The 19,882-nt window shown below is 41.4% G+C and overlaps 1 protein-coding gene across 1 annotated transcript in view; it reads right to left on the bottom strand.

The window, feature by feature from the left end:
* Positions 1-3,481: 3,481 nt before the first annotated feature.
* Positions 3,482-19,882, bottom strand: part of MED14 (mediator complex subunit 14) — a 47,268-nt gene continuing 30,867 nt past the window's right edge. The window contains exons 17-31 of the mRNA XM_054400604.1: positions 19,305-19,465; positions 17,891-18,037; positions 17,708-17,799; positions 16,226-16,378; positions 15,108-15,377; positions 13,334-13,489; positions 12,637-12,748; positions 11,872-12,003; positions 10,996-11,178; positions 10,122-10,357; positions 9,288-9,467; positions 8,562-8,669; positions 7,808-7,933; positions 6,984-7,173; positions 3,482-3,584 (exon numbers count right to left, since the gene is read on the bottom strand). Of these exons, the coding sequence (XP_054256579.1) occupies positions 3,511-3,584; positions 6,984-7,173; positions 7,808-7,933; positions 8,562-8,669; positions 9,288-9,467; positions 10,122-10,357; positions 10,996-11,178; positions 11,872-12,003; positions 12,637-12,748; positions 13,334-13,489; positions 15,108-15,377; positions 16,226-16,378; positions 17,708-17,799; positions 17,891-18,037; positions 19,305-19,465 (2,320 nt within the window). The 3' untranslated portion in view covers positions 3,482-3,510. The remainder of the gene's footprint in view (positions 3,585-6,983; positions 7,174-7,807; positions 7,934-8,561; positions 8,670-9,287; positions 9,468-10,121; positions 10,358-10,995; positions 11,179-11,871; positions 12,004-12,636; positions 12,749-13,333; positions 13,490-15,107; positions 15,378-16,225; positions 16,379-17,707; positions 17,800-17,890; positions 18,038-19,304; positions 19,466-19,882) is intronic.

Here is a 19,882-nt window from a genome sequence, read left to right as displayed (position 1 = left end):
ACTAACTCTCTCTCTTATCAGCTTCCTCCCTCTAGCAGCTACTAGCTCTGGCCTCTGCTGGCTTTGCTGACCTTGGCTGTGTGGCTTTGGTGTGGCTGAGTATTAACAAACAACTCTCTGCTCTTTCTCTTGTCCCATGTATGCAGGGGGAAGGGAAGGGAGCAGGGAAGCTATTAGTAACCCCCCGGTTTGTCTGGGGCGAGAGGGTTCTTGTGTTGTTTATAGATTGTACAGGTATGTAAATATTGTATATTTTGTACATATTCATTGCATTTCGTATTTTAGATTGTGGATTTGCTCAACTGAGCTGGTCTGGCAATTTTATATTGGGGGGAATTTTCAACCCATCCCATTATACCTTAAAAACATCTGAAATTCCATGGTGCATGGAAAATTTGGGTCAGGGGAACAATTACAACCACTTGATCTAAGCCCACAAGTATAGCACAACTTAGGAAGTGCAAATTTCACAGTTTAATCATAAACCTGATAAAAATGACTCAAATATTCTCCTAGTAGTCTGTTATTTTTCATACATAAGATTTGGCTTTAAAATGCCAGCTGACCAGAGCAGCTTTCGACTAACAAAACTGAGCAGATGCTTAGAGATGAACTATAGCTCTTGGGGGAAAAAAAACCAACTTTTAGTTCTATGGAGCTGTTTGTTTCAGCTACTTATTATCAGAATTTGTTTCCTGCAATCTTTGTAAGCTTACTTACAACATCTGCTGTCTGAAAGGCAGCCTGAGGGACATTCAAAAGTGCAACAGCAAGTAATTTAAGCTTAGTTTTGAAGGACAAAAAAAAAAAAAAACCAACCCTCAAAACCTCACCCCGATTCAACAACTTGTCTGACTGTTTGCAGGGCTCAATAAAGGTCTCTCTCATCCTTTCTATATTAAGAAAAGCTTGAAAATTGTATTTGTTATCTGGGAAGCCACAAAGTCTACTGTTGTCACCTGGAATGGCTTTTTGGATAGTTAAAGTCTTCTTCCCATTTGACACTGGCTAACATTGCTAGGCTAGATCTGTGGATCTGTACAATTCAGTTTCTCTCATGCTTGCTCTCCAGGCAGGTTTATGAGAAACAATCTAAGGCTACCGCAGGACATGGAGTTGCTGCAGCCCTTCTAATGAAACCAAGTGACAGAGAAATCTCCTGTAATGATGAAAACTTACAAACAGTCCCAATGCAGCAGGTGGGTATAACATCTGGCTGCCAGAACCCTAGGCTGAACACATGTAGAAAGAAACTTACAACTGCACTTGTAAATACTCACATTCGTTTCTTTGAAAGGAACCAGTGCCACTGGTCAGCAGGAGACACTTCATTTTACCAGGAGCATTTTCCTGAAGAAATAAATTATTTAGGAAGAAAGCTTAAAACTGGTATGTGTTTGTGTTAAGAGGGGTGGCGAGTATAGCATAAAATAACATTTGATCTTCCCATAATCTCAGATTGGGAATGTCAATTCATAGCCATCTGTCACTAGTTTATGTATTTTGTTTTCTCTGCCCTGTAGGGAGACCTCTCCCTCTCACTTTTATTTTCAAGCAGTGCTGAGGCTTTCAAGGGTGAGGGCCTTTATGCACCAGCACACTCATCTGCCCCTTAACACAGGGGCCAGCAGATCACAGAACACAGCTGGTTGGAAGAGACCTCCAAGATCATCCAGTCCAACCCTCGACCCAGAGATACTTCTCTGTGTATCAGAGAGCTGCTTTTAGGTGTGGCAATACTCAGACCTTAAATCTAGAGCAGTAGCCACCATAACAGCTATTTTTTTTTTCCAGGTATACTTGTATCACCTCTCAATTTAAAAAATATCATAACATTTAGCTCTTTCCAACTGAGCAGCACCAGCAACATTTAAAGATTGCCAGGGTTTTCCCTCCAGTGGATGAGTTTTGTATTTCAGAAGCAGAAGCTATATACACACACAGGGAAGAGAAATACTGATACAGTACCAATGCCTAAAAACACAGGTTGAAGGCTGAACTCTGAATTGGACACCAACCAAAAGATTATTTCTAATGGCAAGAGCTCTGAAAGAGATTAATTCACAAGAGATTAATTAATTCATAGGGAAAGAAGTGTTGCAACAGTTGTAAGGGCAATGGACAGCCTTAGAGCCAGCAAGGCAGGCTGGACTACATCCACCAGAGGTTTTTAAAATTAGTTTAAAAAAAATCCATCTGCTGAGCAGGGAGCTGACAGAGCTCTGTGAAGGGAGTGAGGCTGTAGAGCAGAAAGCTTCTCTTGCAGGAAGTCAGGAAACCAACCTGAACTCAATAGAAATAATAACTGATCCATGAGGACAAATGGTTAAGTGAGAGAGTGATTCCCAAGGATGGAAATTGTATTCAATTACAAGAGTCTTCAGTCATCACTGACAAAATCATCTAGAAACATCCAACTCAAAGAATTAAATGTGAGGTTGTTTCTTTTTTAGGTCAGCCTCTCCAATGTCATGGTACACAGTTCAATCTTCAACCTTACCTGCCTTTACTATAAAAAAAAGTAGAGTCTACTATTATCAGGGTGGCTATAATTACAGACTCCATGACAGATCAAAAAAAGGTGCTTTCTTCCACAAAACTTTGCTGTTGGAACAGAAAGGATGTAGGTTCTTATGACTGTAAGAAGTGAAGCATTCTTTTAACTAATTGCTGGTTATTTTTACAATTAGGAAAATTAACAAACCCTGTTTTCCTATGGCCTGGAACAAATCAAACCCACAGAATAAATGAGTAAGCTTTTGTTTCGTTGTTCAGTTAGCAGAGTGTGTGTGTGTTGATGGAAACAAGACCACATACAGAGACAGCCAAGTTAAGTGTGAATACAAGAGGTCTGGCCAGTGGTTAGAATAGAGAGGAATGAAGTTTAAGATTATACAGTATCCAGTTGAAGGGTTTTTTTAATCCAGTTTATTAAATATTGCTTTTTGGGGACATGTTTACAACAAGCCCAAATAAATTGTTTAAGGATTCAAAGCAGTCATATTAAAATACAGCTTCAATATAAAGTTTGTCACAGTTTTACAGTATTCAAAAATGACAGACCTGCCTTAAAAAAGGACTGTTACACCAAAACGTAAGAAAAAACCCAAACAAACCAAAACCCAGGAAAAAACAAACAAACAAACAAGTTTGGCATTTTCATAGTCTTTATAGTATAAAACAGAATATTAAATCTATTACCAGATACTTCAATCTATTACCTTGTCTGAAGTGTCTCTCATTAAAACACACTATACAACAGCACTATACAAAAGTCGTGGTGATACTCAATTTGATGAAAGTGCATCCCTGAAAGTTTGCCAGTTTATTATAGTTAGCTCTTACGAGGGGAATAAAAAAAAAACCAAAACAAAAAAAGAAATTAAAATGTCCTCTTTTAACTGAAGGCTTTGCTATATATATATATATATATATATAGCACATATATATATATATTTAAAATTTTTTTTGGGTTGTTTGTCTCAGTCTCAGCCTTCTTTTAAAAGTGTCTTAGGGACGCCCACCAGGGGGCAGCGTAAGATTAACCATCAAATCACGAACGGCCGCGAATATTGTGCATTCACCTGGAACAGGGAAAAGAGACAGGTTAGCACACACGCCGCACAGCGCCCCCTCAGCCCGCACAGCGCCCCCTCTCGACGCACAGCGCCCCCTCTCGCTGCCCGCCTCCGCCCGGCCCAGCAGGCCTCCGAGGCCGTGGCAGCTGGTTTCAGCGATGTAGCTCCGGCCTGCCCGCAGACCCCGCTCTTCTTGTGCATTAAATGGCAGGGAGCTCTTAACTTGTCATTGCTCTCCCGTGTTGGATTGAACCTGTACTAGAACGTATCTGATTTTTTTCCTGCATGTTATTAATTAAAAGCACCGTGTCTTGTAAAGAAGAAGTAAAACACACCCACCTCCCCCTAACTTTGTCAAAGTTCTATTTGTATTGATGAAGAGCAGAAACTAAACTAAACAGCTGGATGATGTTTTCTGTTCTAAGCCTCGTTTTGGAAACATTTCCAGTTCCAAGACCAGGCAAAAATCAGTAATTTGCTTCTTTGCACCCATTTGGTTCTGGCCTCACCCATGACATCTAAACCGCTAAATAAAAGAGCAAATGGACTTTTGTTTCAACCAGCTGAGATCTAATAGAGAGTAGAAAAACCAGACACAGCTGTCTCAAGTTTTGAATACCATCATTTTTTTGACCAAAAAAACTACACAAGCATTCTGAAATAGCTTTGTAAAGTTAAAACCAATGGAATCAGAAGGGTTTCGTTACAGTAACAAAAGATGTATTAGAACAACAAAAAAAGAGCATTAGGCAGATGTCATCTACCATGTCCTGGTAAGAGAACACAATTAACACCATCATTCCTTGGTTACTCTGGGATGAATTTTTCCTGCATATTTCAAGAACCGTCAGAAGATGTTGAATTTCGTTGCTGAAGGAGCAACAGTGTAAAAGCAAAGAGGTAAAAGCGGAGCCTGCTGAGATGTGTTAGTCCTAACTGCCAAACTAGGGATTTCTGCTATTATTTTGGGCAAGGCATTATCATACCAAAGCTACAAAAATCAGGGCTAAACACCATCCACTGCATCACTAAAAAACGCTTGGTTGTGAAGTGCTTTAAGACATATCACAAGACCCTTGAGCTCCTCTCTAAGGGTCACCTCCAACATCTGTAGGAACTTTCGTTTCCTTACCAGTTTATGTCCGCTACATAATACAGGCTGTGGACATACAGCTCATGTTTAACCCTAATTTTCCAAGGCATTGATTCCATCTTGGTTTGTATAATTATTGCCCCAAAATAAAATATTCTTTTCCCCATGGAGGCATAGGTAAAGTGACCTCAGAAAGACAGCATACTCACAATGAGTCAACATTTTACTGTTAAATACAGCAGAATGTGTTTGCCCACAGATCTGAAAAGAAAACTCTTCCAAAAGAACTTACTTTTCAGGCACTACCATTTTATTAAGAGGAAAATTAAGCTGGATACAAAATACTTTCTCACAAAGAGAGAAAGGTAAAAAAGATACAGCCAAAATGAGGCAACACTGATTATGGGTTACAATGAAAGTGCCAGTAATATCATACGTGCACGGTGGGAAGCCCTAGTCCTTTCTGACTGAAATGGTGAAAAATTCACTTAACCAAGCAAATTGCAGTTAGTGCAGCAGAAAAGCTAACACAGGTTGGAAAATCCTGGGTACAGCACAATAGCATCAGAAAAGAAAGAATATGCACCTGAGATCCCCCCATGTACTGTAAAAGAAGTCTCCCAACTATCTATTTTCATCTGTTGGCTCTCCTTCACCTTTCAATGGCCAAGAAAAGTTTCTCTTTTGTCTGATATAATGATGTCAGTTTTGACAGTAAGGACACAGGAAATTGCATTTCCAGTGTCCTCAGGGAAGATCCTACTTTAGCTGGGTGGTGGAAATAAACAAATAAATCAATCCATACAGACTCATTCTTTCTTTCAGAAGTCAGAAGAAAGACTACTAGAAATGTCATCTGCTCAGCTAGCTACCTTCTTCTTTGCCTGGATAAGGTCCTGCTTGGGGCAACAAACCCTTTTTATATGCATTCTTCTCCCTTGTCTATACTCTGCTCCCTGTACCACGTTCACAAACTACTTCAAACCTTGTGTGACAAACAAAAACGGTCTATCCTGATCTAAGACACCTCACCTGGGATACTCAAGAACAACTTTGACAGTTACTCCCTACGCTGTGGTACTTTGCGGAGGGTTTGCCTTAAAACATAGTTTAGTGCAATAACAAACAGCAAAACAAGTACCTACCCTTCCCCACGCTAGGGGAGCTCAGTGGGGAAGCACATTCCAAAAGAAACACCTGAAGTTTAGTTAACGTTCTCTTGAAATAAAATATGCTACACAAACAACAGTTCTGTACCACATACAGAACTATTACATGTAAGCCCACATGCCCTCAAGGCTATTATCTCTCCTATTAACCTACACTATTACTATATGTTAAACTGAAAATGCCTATTTCAATCTCATCATAATTTTCAGAAGTGTCTGCATATCCACACTGATTTGAGATCAACATTGCTCATGTTCTAGCAATCAAAATAAACCACCAAGCACCATTAAAATTACCTCATAACAACGAGATGAGTAACTATACAGAGCAGAAGCAGAATTCAGCCTCTGGATTCACAACTTCAAACTATTCAGTTACCGAAAAAAGGCTTTGCTCTTCAGCATGGAACTACAGCAGAACCAAAAAAAATTACTGTTCTTATGAGCCATCTGTGTATTAGGACTTCAAAACCACTGCTTACAGACAACATGCTGCTCAAAGAACCTCCTAATGCTGTTCAGTATTTTGGATTTAAAAAAAAAAAGCAAAACATGACAAATGAGAGGGAAAATAAAGCACAATGCTACTCTCAGTGCACTACCTACGGGCCAAAGAACATTTGTAACAACCTATTTATCTCAAACACTTCACAGCATGTCTGGTGGACAGAACAGTATGCTCCCCAATTTGTATACTCCTTAGTCCACGTGTACACTATCACTTCAATTACTTTTCAATTGTTCACAGCACGTGCACAAGTTCTGAGAACTACTTTAACATCCCTTTATATGCTACTGTTAAGCTCAGTAACTCCATAATTACCCAAGAAATCTGACAGCTGACCATAGCATATTTCTTACAACTCATTCTGGGCCCATTTGTTAAAAATCATCTACTGTTGGGCTAACAAGAGGTTCAAATTCTGTCACCTGGCCAGAACAGCAAAATCCATGTAACCTTCTGCTATGCTGCCAGTACTTAGTAAGCTATATATTGCCTGTCACATCAGGAGTCTGTAATCATTAAAGAAGTATGATAAGAAACCAAGAAGAATTCAGACTTAAGAGAGATTTAATTTTACACTGGAGATTTGTCACTGATGTCTGGGTGAAGAGAATATATCTACTGGACATGTACAGTACCTGGTCGTGGTGAATTCAGTTCAGCAAACCTCTTTAGAATATTGCTAACCATCATTGGAGCAGCAACAGAAGAGTTCTGCTGCCTGGGAATGTCAGCCTGTTGCGTTGTACCTGAAGCCATATCATAAATAATTGGGACAATAATACTAACAGCTTCCTGTGGGACTGTTGTTTTCTGTGTTAGCTGGAGCTGTGGGAAAAAAACAAAAACAAAAAACAAACAACCACCACAAAAGTGTGTAAATTGAATGACCACATACTTCACAACATAATTTCTGATACAGTTAAACACTCTAGGTCTACATCCAGCATGCACTTCCACCTCCTTGCTTTTCGATTCTGCAACAGAGTAGTTATCAATCAGGTATAGACTCTCTTCTTCTCAGAAGCACCCTACAGGGAGCATTGCCTCAGAGGCAACACTAATAGAGATTTGTTCTAAACATCTAACTCCTGCTATCCTTTTCTGGCACCACTGAGCATAACACTTAATCTAAGTGGTTAGCACCTCAGAGATGAGCAAAACACCCTAAAGTTGAGCATCCTAAGACACCTTCAGCCCAGAGAGAACAGAACTTTATATGGTCCAGAATTCTCCAAGAAAACAAAACACAAGAAGTTGCTGTACTTTTATAGGAAGGAGAGTATGAACACTAACTGAACTAATTACAAGAGAGATGCATGCAAATCTCAGCTTCCAAATGGCAGAACATTTTTAGCTCTTACGGTTGACAGATACAGCATAGTTATGATTTGCTACTAAACCCAGGATGGTTTCAAAGACATGCAGCCCACAACATTTCCAAACAGATCTCTCTACTTACAAAAAACAACATTTTGGATTTCAGCACAACAGCAGGTGTCCCTGGGGGTGCAATTGGCGGTGCACTGGGAGGAATTGTTAAACAAAACTGCACGTTCCATTTCAGCTGACTCGCCTGATCAGGGAACTGTTTAGAAAGAGCAGCACAGAGAAAGAACAGCAGAGGTCCCACATCAGTGACATACATGGCTATCAACTAGGGATGCATCAGAGAGCAGAATGTGTCTCTAGCCAAACTTGCAGATGTTGTCAGGTTTAGCACAATTCAGAATAACTCTGCAAGAACTGAGCACAGGATAAACAAGAACACCATCAGAAAGATTCCAGCCAGCCTACCCATGTGCCTGTTATGCAGGAATACATCAGCAGTGTCTCCAAATCATCAGTTTAAAAGAGAAATGTTGGAAGTTTCTAGGACAGCTAGCAGTAAAATGGAAACTTGTTTATTAACACTAACTGACATTTATATATCTACATCTATATTTCTAGGTGGCTGAGGTCCCATCCCTGGAGATATTCAAGGTAAGGCTTGACAGGGCTCTGGGCCACCTATGTAGCTGAGCATGTCCCTGCTCACTGCAGGGGGTTGGACTAGATGACCTTTAAAGATCCCTTTCAACCTGGGTGACTCTATGATTCTGTGATAAATCTAGAGCAAGTTATGTGCTTGTAGGTAAAGATAATAATACAGCACTTTTTTTTTTTTTAAATATAACAACTGAAGTTGGGTGAACTAAATAGAACAGCTAACTTACCAGCTCAAGTTTCATGATGTGTACGCAGTCCCTGAGGATATGCGTTGGAGCCCCTAGCAATTTTGTGAAGGCTATTAGTGTGTTTGCTTTAAAAGGTGGTCCTGCAACCTAAAAAAAGACAACATTTAGTACTGACCCTTGAGATAATAAGCTATGCAATTTAGTATGGTAACCAGCATGCACAGGTCTTAATTTACATTTTACATTCCAGAGAAGGGCCATGAGGATGATGAGAGGGCTGGAGCACCTCTCTTATGGAGACAGACTGAGAGAGTCGGGGTTATTCAGTCTGGAGAAGAGAAGGCTCCGAGGACACCTTACTGTGGTCTTCCACTATCTGAAGGGGCCTGTAAGAAAGCTGGGGAGGGACTTTTTAGGAAGTCGAATAGTGACAGGACTAGGGGAAAAGGAGCAAAAGTAGAAGTGGGTAGATTCAGATTGGATGATAGGAAGAAGTTCTTCACCATGAGGGTCATGAGACACTGGAACCAAGGTTGCCCAGGGAGGTGGTGGAAGCCCAATCCCTGGAAGTTTTTAAGGCCAGGCTGAATGGGGCTCTGGGCAACCTGATCAAGTGTGAGGTGTCCCTTCCAACCCTGACAATGCTGTAATTCTGTGATTTTGCAGTCTTTATGTATGCCAGTTAAGTCATCAGTACCACTCAAAACACTACTAGAGATTAAAAGCAATGCACAAAGCCTAAACATTAAGGATTTGAGTACATACCCTTGTTTCAAAGAACTTCTCCAGAACTTGTAACTCCTCAGATTTCCACTGTCCTGTATTTTCAGGTGTTACTTTCAGTTGCAAAGTCTGGTTGGTCTTGGGATTGAGAGCAACCCTGCATTTCAATGCCTCCGTCTTAAACATAATTACACCTGGTTCATTGGAGTTTATTAACTGTAGCTGCATAAAAACAAGTATCACATTCAATTAATCATTCATTAAACTGTATGAACACAGGCACACAGATTCAGTCTCAAGACTCTGATGGTAAATCTGCCCTTGTTCCAAAAAGAAATGAATGATATTTTTATATGGGTAAAATTGCCTTGAGAATGAAGCTTGTAAGATTTTGATTCTTTCTTCATCACTGACTCAATGCCAAAGAAGCAGCAGCACACATTGTCTGTCCCAAACCCTAAAGCAGCATTCACGACTGAGTAGTTCAGTTAGTGTCAACTGGTAATTAATTTCTTGGGCACTTCTGCCAAGTGTGGCATCCATAGTAACCCTGTGGCTGTTCTAGTTAGCTAGACATTGCTAAACAGACATTGCTAAACTCACAGAAGCCACCACATATGAAATTCTGGTCATAGTCTTGCTATCGTGTTAGTTATCAAACCTCACTTGACCAAACAGGCTTTCCACTTCTGATTTGTGTGGAAAAGAAGCAGAACTAAATGTTTTTTCTACGTGTCGACACTTCAGACAGCAAGACTCACAAGTACAGCACAAGCCCAGCAGCAAATTTTTACTACATGTGAAGACATGGAATACAGAAGCATGAAAAAGAACAGCTGTGAAGTCATACTTGGTCAACTTCAACCTAAACCATACCGTTTCCTGTTGTATAATCCTCTGAAGGTGTCTCCTCATAATAACTGATCCAAGGAATCGCTCAAGAGGGGAGCAAAGATAGCTGCCAGCTAGTCCTGGCACGAGCCCAGGGGTAGGAGAGGGCAACAGCAGAATATTCAAGGCACTGTGGGTAAGGATTGTAGGTATGGAGGCAGCCCAAGAGCGCTGAGGTAGTTTACGAGGTGGAGGCATGCTAGTCGGCATTGCTTGGGAGCCTGTTGATACAGAAAAAGTACTTGCAGCAAGGAAGCATTTAAGCTGAAACTTAAGATATGTGTTCACTGTATTCGTTGTCACTGTGAGCAATCAGTTCTCTGAGTTAAAGCTTAATCCTTCTTATCTAAGAATTTATCTGCCTGGTGATAGGCAATAGATAAGACAAACTCAAAGAGTCTCAGTAACATTAAAATCCTGCTCCCTTTTCCTCTTTCTGCAGCATGCCAGCAGGTAGCAGGTTTGTACAACAAACTCAATGAGATGTAAAGATGGCTAAATCAGTTGTGCAACAGCAGCATTACAACTCTACCATGTGAAAAGTTGGTATTTGAGTAGGTAAATATGCCTATGATTGCTTTCACTCTGAAGAATTTTCTCAGTTAACAGTTTAGGACTCATTTCTGCAGCGCAACAAGAAGTATCAATCCCACTGAAGTTCATGCTGTATGATTTAATAGGTTTTCCAAGTTGTGGCAGATTTGAACTAGGACAGAATAAAGGATTCAGTTCCTTAGATATTTCCCTGCACAAGAGCAGACAGGACTATTAGACTGACACACAAAACCACCAAACAGAACAGAACTAGAAAAGTTAAACTCTAATGTTTTACAGTCATAACACTGATAAAGAAGCCTACTTGTTCCAGCCCGTGGGGAATGGGAGGCATCTGGGACAGGTGAATGAAGGGAAGGGTTGGCTGGTGACATTCCAGGCATCCGTGCTGCTGGTGATGGACCAGCGACCTGGGGAGATCCTGGCCAGTTCCCTGCACGCTGACTGGGTGACATCATGGTGTATGGTGAGCTTGGGTCTATGGTACCTGCAGATGTTACAAGACTGTTATTATTTTTTAAGCACGATCTTTTCCAATCTAGAAGTGTAAACAAGGCTTAGTAAAATCTGTAAATATCTATCTCACTTTCTTCATCTTGACAGTTACATTGGTGTGCTACAATTACAAATCCAAACTGTTCATTTCATGTGATCGATGAAATGGTTTCCAATGCACTGTGATTACAATAAACGATTGCTTAGCAGCTTTCCAAAAATCCTAATAAAGGAAAGGACCAAAAGGCATGTTGTTTGGATACAGGTATGTCAAGCCAGAAAGACTTGGACAATGTCTTAAAATTGTCAATAACTCAATTTCTAACCTCTTCTAGTTGCAGGAAACATAAGCAGTGAAAATACATTACTCTAACAATAGACAATGCTCATTAAAGGCTGCAGCCATTGCTCTGTTACAAGACCAGGTGTAATTTCCCCATGTTAGTAAGCTGGAAAGAGTAACTGATGGTGAATTTTAAAAACATGAGGAACCCCACATCATCCCATGCAGCTACTTTTGACTGCTGTTGAAAGTTACACTCACAGGTATGAAAACAGCTACTTAAGTCAATTACAAACCCCAAACCTTTTTCAGTTAACTTAGGTCTGCTCTGGAAGACTTAACTTTAAGAAGCAAATAAGCCTTCCCTGTCACTACATATGCACCTGCCAGTAAAGAACTCACCATGTGGGCTGGCAAAGTTAGCTGTTTGTCCCATTGTGATTCCAAGAGAGGAAGGTGAAGGAGTTGGACCAAAGGATGCTGGTGATGGTGCTCTTAAAGCTCCACTAGGTGAACTTGCAGCATGCAAATTTCCTAATCAAAGACATCACATCACTCAACCTACACATTTCCTGGTTTTCTGTTATAAGTTTTCCTATCAACTGCTATATCTATCTCCTTTTTAGGGAGAGAGCAAAACAAAACTCATGAGAATTTATTTTTGCACTCAAAGGCTTTATTTTCTACATGCACGAGTGTTATATTTTCCAGACTGATTCACCACCCAAAGGAAGCTTTCCAAGACATTTGGCTTGAAGAATGGCATTTCCCCCCTGCCCAGCCATTCCCCTAATTTAAATACTTTTAGCTGAGGCACTGTAAGAGCTGGAAGCAGAAGGCAGAGTTTTGGTGATGAAAAGATTTTCTGAAGAAGCAGGTATTTCAAATTAACAGATTTTGATCTGAGCAAGCTATAAGCCACAAGAATGAAACAGTCCCAAGCATAGCACAGCTAAAGATGATAGTCTCACTGCATGGGGCTTTTTTAGCTTCAAAATGTACTTTCCAAATTATGCATGGCAGGACTTTGCTGTGCTATTTTTTCACAATATAAGGTGCATTGTCTTGGTGAACCTGAAGCTAAATGCAGCTCAAATAATAGAAAAATCATGCATGAATAAAGAGCTACATGTGTGTATTTCCAGCACACCATTAGTACCACCTTACCTGGTGACTGTGTGTGCATCATAGAGGGAGATGGGGTCACTGTGTTGTGATAGGAGGTGGGTGGTGAAGTAAGAGGATATGCTCCTGATGCTCCTGCCTGTTTTGCAAAAGGCTGAAATTGTCAACAAAAAGACAATGAACATTTTTGACAATTCTGTACTAAAACTGAAGTTAAAGTTAAGTATGTGCAGGAGAACACAAATGAAACTTTGGTCCCCACCCATGAATCTTACAGGTCCATCACCATAGTTGCTTGATTACCTCTATCACCTAATCAGCACTCACTATTCCTTTCAGAGATGTTTTGCTGCTTCCCCTCAAGACAGAGCTATTAACCTCTGCACCTCATTCCTTTTTATCTGCCCCCCCTGTAAGGGCCAAATGTACTGACTCTTCCATTGCCTCCCCCATCTTTTATTTGAAACAGTTGTTTTCCCTCCCTCAGTCCTTCTCTTCTAAGGCAGCAAGTCTCATGTGACCTTCCAAAGCTGCTGTTCATATGCTGTGGGCTGTTTACACTGGCATGAGAAATGGCAAAATAAATTAATACGTTTTGCCCCAAGGGGAGTTCTGCAGCAGAGTGGTTTTATAGTCTCCCTTTCCATTTTTTTACTGCTGATCCTTTTAGAATGCAAGTTCTTAGAAACATAGAGCTGTGGAAGACAATAGAAATGTCTTTATTTTGCCTGCAGGGTACCTGCTGTTGTGGCTGCTGTGGTGGCTGCTGGGGTTGAAGCTGTGATATCAAAGAATCCATCATGTCTCCTCCAATAGGAGAAGGGGGGTTATCATCTTCATTTACAGATCTTCTTCGTGCATCCTGATTGCTGTCAACAAACATGTTCAGGAATGTCTGTGGAAAAATCGATTCTGTTAGCAATTTTTCTGTTTGAATTCTATTACATAACTGAGCAACAGTATTTGCTGAGCTTGAACACAAACTCGATCAGCTACGGAACATAAGAAACAGGCAGGTCTCTAGAACTTACTGCCAGTGGAGATTCACTATATACAGTATGAATAGTCTGAAAAATATATCAGTTCATAGCAGAGCTTCTCTGCTATGTGGATATTCTCTTCTCAGTGGATATTTAAGCTTAAATTTATTTTCTTTTTAAAACAAGGGGTTATGGATTGCCACCAAACAAAAAACCTTGCTCAGTAACATTAAATATCTATCAACATTCTTCTTTTTTCCTTAAAAATAAGGAAAAGCCTGCACCTGGAAACAGCTGTTTGAGAACAACTCATCAGTATTCAGAACCTGTGGCTGTTGTATCATACCCACAACTGCCCTGTTTGGTAAGAATGCCCAGGTCACCTCCTCCATAACATGCTCTTGTACCCAGAGGAATTTGCCAGTCCTCTTGTCATACTTCCTGCTTTACCTTCCTACTTTCCTTCTCTTGCACTTTCCACTGGTATCTAAAATTCCCTTCCTCTTCCCATTAGCTTTCCATGTGGAAATTGTGAAAGAGGTAGATATTTAGAATCAGCTAAATGTAGTACCAGAAAATTAGGGTTCAGTTGCAGCTGTCAGAAGGAAAAAAAAAAATAGCAAACTATCCTGTTACACAATGGGTGCCACTTTCCAATACTCAAGTACAACTAGCACTGGTAAAAGCTGCCCTACATTACAGTACTCTATCAGCATGCACAGATTCACTTCTCAGAAAGAGCAAACCAACACTGTATTCTGAAGCAAAGCCACAGGCTCCTGCCACACACTGATGGAAACTATTTCAAAAGAAGTTTCCGTCAAGAATTATCTGACATGGAGCATTTCCTCATCTGCAGTATGAAAATCCTCATCTGCAATGTGCAAACACTGTTCTGCCACACAGTTTGAGAAGATCAGTTGTTTTTAATCCTGGACAACACTTCTAGGATAGTCACAATGTTGCAGCGATTTTTAAACAAAACGATACCTAAAAGTAGCCTCTATGTTATTTTATTAGATAGCTAAAAAAACACCCCAAAACCTGACACTTGATGCTAGCTTTCTTAAGGGCAGTGTTTTCATTCACATTAGTTAACAAATATACTGACAAAACAGAATTTTTGCCCAGATTTTCTGAAAGAATCACAGAATTAACCAGGTTGAAAAAGACCTTGGAGATCAAGTCCAACCTATCACCCAACACCATCTAATCAACTAAACCATGGCACCAAGTGCCTCATCCAGTCTTATTTTAAATACTTCCAGGGACAGTGACTCCACCACCTCCCTGGGCAGCCCATTCCAATGGTCAATCACTCTTGCTGTGAAGACTTTCTGCCTAACATCCAGCCTAAACCTCCCCTGGCACAGCTTGAGACTGCGTCCTCTCGTTCTGTCACTGGTTGCCTGCAGCTTGAGACTGCAGCCCCGCACAAAAAACCCTTCACAAACTCTTCGTGACAGATTTGTGCACTTCCAAGTCGGAAGCTGATTTATATACAACGTGCCAATAACCCGCAGAAAGAGTCACCTTTAATCCAGGCGCAGGGTAAAAGCCTTCCACTATTTTGCTGTTGTCAAAGAGACTGTAGGCCCCGTCGCGTATCGCCACGACGCCACGGCTCCGGCAGTAGATGTCGATGCAGTACATGTTCCTGAAAGCCAGTCTGATGTGCGTGGGTGACTGTGGCAGAATGGAGAAGCACTGATAGGCGGTGTTGGTGCGTTGAGTCAGACCCAGCATGGGCACAGTCGGGAGTTTGTTGATGGCGTTTAAGGGAGCCTGAGTGTCAAACAAAACCTGAGAGAGAGAACAGATATTGAGAGATCAGGAAGCATACCTTTAAGTAAAGGTCACAGGACGGGATACAATCTTCCTTCCCCAAGCCACCTTCTGCCAATGAGATCCACAAACAATCATGACATACATGAGCCACCAATGCGCCCTTATGGCCAAGGCGGCCAATGGCATCCTGGGGTATGTTAGAAGGGGAGTGGTTAGTAGGTTGAGAGAGGTTCTCCTCCTCCTCTACTCTGCCCTGGTGAGGCCACATCTGAAACATTGTGTCCATTTCTGGGCCCCTCAGTTCAAGAAGGACCTCAGAGAACTGCTTGAAAGAGTCCAGCAGAGAGCCACAAAGATGATTAGGGGAGTGGAACATCTTCCTTATGAGGAGAGATTGAGGGAGCTGGGGCTCTTTAGCTTGGAGGAGACTGAAGGGTGACCTCATTAGTGTTTATAAATATGTGAAGGGCAGTGTCAAGAGGACACAGCCAGGCTCTTCTCATTGATGTGCAGTGATAGGACAAGGGGCAACAGGTGCAAGCTGGAGCACAAGAGGTTCCATGTGAACATAAGGAAAAACTTTTTCACCGTGAGGGTGACAAAACACTGGAACAGACTGCCCAGAGAGGTTGTGGAGGCTTCTTCTCTGGAGACATTCAAAACCCACCTGGATGTATTCCTGTGTGACCTACTCTAGGTAATCCTTCCCTGACAGGGGGGTTGGACTTGATGATCTTTTGAGGTCCCTTCCAACCCCTAATGTACTGCTCTGTGATACATGTAATTTTGGAGAGAACAGTTTAACCAGAACTGAGCTCTTAATTTTCTTGCACTTTCCTTGAGTGAAGTTTTAAAAACATTACCTGTAACAACTGCACCACATTTGGTGTTTTATTAAACATCTCCTGGAGCTGGTGCAGAATCGTGTTGTGACAGTTACTGCAACCTGAGTTTGGGCCAACAGTTCCCAGTGAAATGTGGAACTTCTGGAGTATGGAGTTCCACTGAATGCTGATCTGCAATGTCAAGAACATAGAATTACCTTGGAAGCTAGAACAATGATGAAGTTACAAGAAAGCTGGTCTGCTTTAATTTTTCCCCCCCATTTTTCATCAAACATCTGATTCCTAACTCACTTTCCCCAAAGCTTGCTGAGGCTGTGAGAGAGGGGAAAAAAAACCAACAACAACAACAAAACAAAGCAAAAAAAAAAAAGTGCTGTTAGCTTTAACAGCCATTTAGCTAGATGGATTGTTGGCAGTCACAAAAGTGGGGAATTATTTTAGCAAGTCAATCTAAAAAAAAAAAAAAAATCTTTGTCTGACAAAGGTGAGATAGAGAAAATCAAAACTCAAGAGATTCATGCTGCTCTGGACACACTAATTTGTAAGCAAGTGACATGCAAAATCCATACTGCTACTACTTATTAACTGTCCCAGTAAGATGCATATAAAAATACTCTTAAAATTTCAGCTTAGAATATGAGTACAAACACCTCCCACGAAGCAAATTCAAGATACTTTGCATCAGTTGTACACAAAAATATATTCTTAGTCTATAATAAATGTGCTCTTACTTCCTCCTCTACCTTGCATTTAAGGCAAAGATGTTAGCAAATAGTCAAAGCAAGTAATAAGCTGTAAATTCGAATACTACAGAGTAAGTTAGAGGTTTGAACAAGTGAATAGCACTGCTACAAAACAATTAAGGGCCACCTAGTTTGAAAGCACAGTTCTACATTTAAAGTTGAATTCTTTCTTCTAAGGCAGAATTAGGCAGCTTGCACATGCACCTATGCCTTCCATTCAGTTACCAGACCTTCTATTTCATGAAGCAGACTTTGCTTATAAACATAATACTTAGGAAATCCATTGTATAAACATTTAAATCACCATGCCTGAAGGCATTTAAAAGACACATAGATGTGGTGCTGTGGGACATGTATTTATCACCAGACTTGGTAGAGTCAGGTAATGGTTGAACTCGATGATCTTACAGGTCTTTTCCAACTAAAATGAGTTCTATATCCATATATCCCATTACAGCAGGGACCAGTAGCAATGGTCTGTAAGTTTGTCAGAGAATGGTGATAGCTGGTGTAGCAACCTATCAGGAACACACAACTGTCCTTCCCACGTTTGAAAGCATCTTATACAACTCGTCAAAATTTGTGAGCATCTAGTAACCTAGCACATTTGCAATCTGTCACTCTCTGTCTTTTCTACTCAGATCAAAAATAATTCCACAATAATGTACTACAAGGGCATATTTTGTAGCACAGTTCTGAGAACTCTAAGGCTACTTGTTCTGTTTTCAAACACTAAGTGCACTTAGGTGTTACTTACTGAGCTCCCCTTGGTAGTTCCGTAACAAAGGATAAGTTTTCGGTAATTGTAGATACGAACTTCTGAAAAAATGTTCAAGTGGTTGGGTATGTCTTTGAAGAGAGGAGGGAGAAGAGTCAGAGTGAGAAGATCCTAGCAGTCTGTAAACACACCATTGTAATGAAAACGAGGGGATTTCTGTACCTGGTAAGTATCGTGCAAACTCCAGGACACACTCATACAGCCGAGCAATACTGTTCCAGTCATTAAGGAACATCTCAACAACTTTGCGACCTCCGACTGGTTCAGATAATTGATTTTCATACGTCAGGTAAACATGACGGGTGGGTCCTGCAGTGTTAGGAGATCAAAGGATCACAGGATGTTAAGGGTTGGAAGAGACCTCCACAGATCATCGAGTCCAACCCCCCTGTCAGAGCAGGACTGTACAATCTAGCACAGGTCGCACAGGAACACATCCAGATGGGTCTTGAAAGCCTCCAGAGAAGGAGACTCCACAACCTCTCTGGAGAGCCTGCTCCAGTGCTCTGTGACCCTCACAATGAAGAAGTTCCTCCTCATGTTGAGGAACCTCCTGTGCTGTAGTTTAGTGGCTCCTAAACTGTGGTTTACAGACTATGAATGAACTGTAGCAAGCGACTGGGAAACACAGTTAAATATTAGAAGTAAATCAACTCAGCAATCAAAATTTCAGTTCAAGAGCAAGTGCAAGGTTCAGCACCGGGGCCGGAACAATTGTCATTATCAATACAGACTGGGGGATGAGGCATTAGAAAGCATCTCTGTGGAAAAGGACTTGGGAGTGCTGATGGACAAGAAGCTAGACATGAGCAGGCAGTGAGAGCTTGCAGCCCAGAAGGCAAATCACATCCTGGGCTCCATCAAAAGAAGCTTTGCCAGCAGATCCAGAGAAGTGATTCTGTCACTTTACTCTGCTGTGGTGAGACCTCACCTGGAGTACTGTGTACAGCTCTGGAGCCCTCAGTATAGGAAGGACATGGACCTGATGGAGAGGGTCCAGAGGAGGGCCACCAAAATGATCAGGGGGTTGGAGCACCTCTGGTACGAGGACAGGCTGAGGGAGCTGGGGGTGTTCAGCCTGGAGAAGGGAAGGCTCTGGGGAGACCTAAAAGCAGCCTTCCAGTACCTGAAGGGGACCTACAGGAAGGATGGGGAGAGACTGTTTACAAGGGCCTGCAGTGACAGGACAAGGGGCAATGGCTTCAAAGTAGAGAAGGGCAGATTTAGATTGGATATCAGGAAGAAGTTCTTCACTATGAGGATGGTGGAACACTGGAACAGGTTGCCCAGGGAGGTGGTTGAGGCTCCTTCCCTGGAAATATTCAAGGTGAGTCTCGACGAGGTCCTGGGCAGCCTGATCGAGTTGGGGATGTCCCTGCTGACTGCAGGGAGGTTGGACTGGATGACTTTTGGAGGTCCCTTCTGGCCTGGACCATTCTATGATTCTACATTGCCATTTATTAGAAATCTTAAGAGCAAACAGTTGTCCAGTAATGACAAAACATTAGAACTACTGGAACAGGCAAGGTATAACATAAAGAAACAAAATGTACCAGCCTTCCTAAATAAAACTTACCTTGCTCCCTGGATGAAGTGCTATTAAGTGGACAGTTTGCAAACACTAGCTCAGCAACCCACGTGCGATTATTTCTACCTTGTAATCGGAAAGTGCAATCAAGAAGAGATCGGTCCAGAGCCTTCTGAGTTTCCTCATTTACACCTTTACAGGGAGGAATTCTATTCATGACAAAAAAACCCACCAAACTCAGTTACACACGGTACAGTTCCAAAAGTAAAAATAAAAAATACTACTTTCTAACATTTCCTGAAGGTCTTTAAAGTCTGGCCATGAAAGAATTGCCAAATCAACAGCCAAGACAGCTGGACTGCACAGTGAGATATCCTATGCCTCTCTGAAGTCTGTAATAAATTAAGTGTTTTAAAAGCAGTCAGAGGTGAAACCAATTTTGTATGGATTCAATGTCTACAAATTAAAGACTGTTAAGGGATATATTGAATTGCCCCCATTTCTTGGTGAAGCAATGGCACACTGATATAAAGCTTTTATACAGGGGGGGAAGGAGAGGAAGGGGGGGGGAAGGAGAGGAAGGGGGGGGGAAGGAGAGGAAGGGGGGGGGAAGGAGAGGAAGGGGG

This window comes from Indicator indicator, chromosome 1 (genome assembly GCF_027791375.1).
Source record: "Indicator indicator isolate 239-I01 chromosome 1, UM_Iind_1.1, whole genome shotgun sequence".
NCBI classification, from domain to species: domain Eukaryota; kingdom Metazoa; phylum Chordata; class Aves; order Piciformes; family Indicatoridae; genus Indicator; species Indicator indicator.
This window is presented reverse-complemented; position numbering and strand designations above follow the sequence as displayed.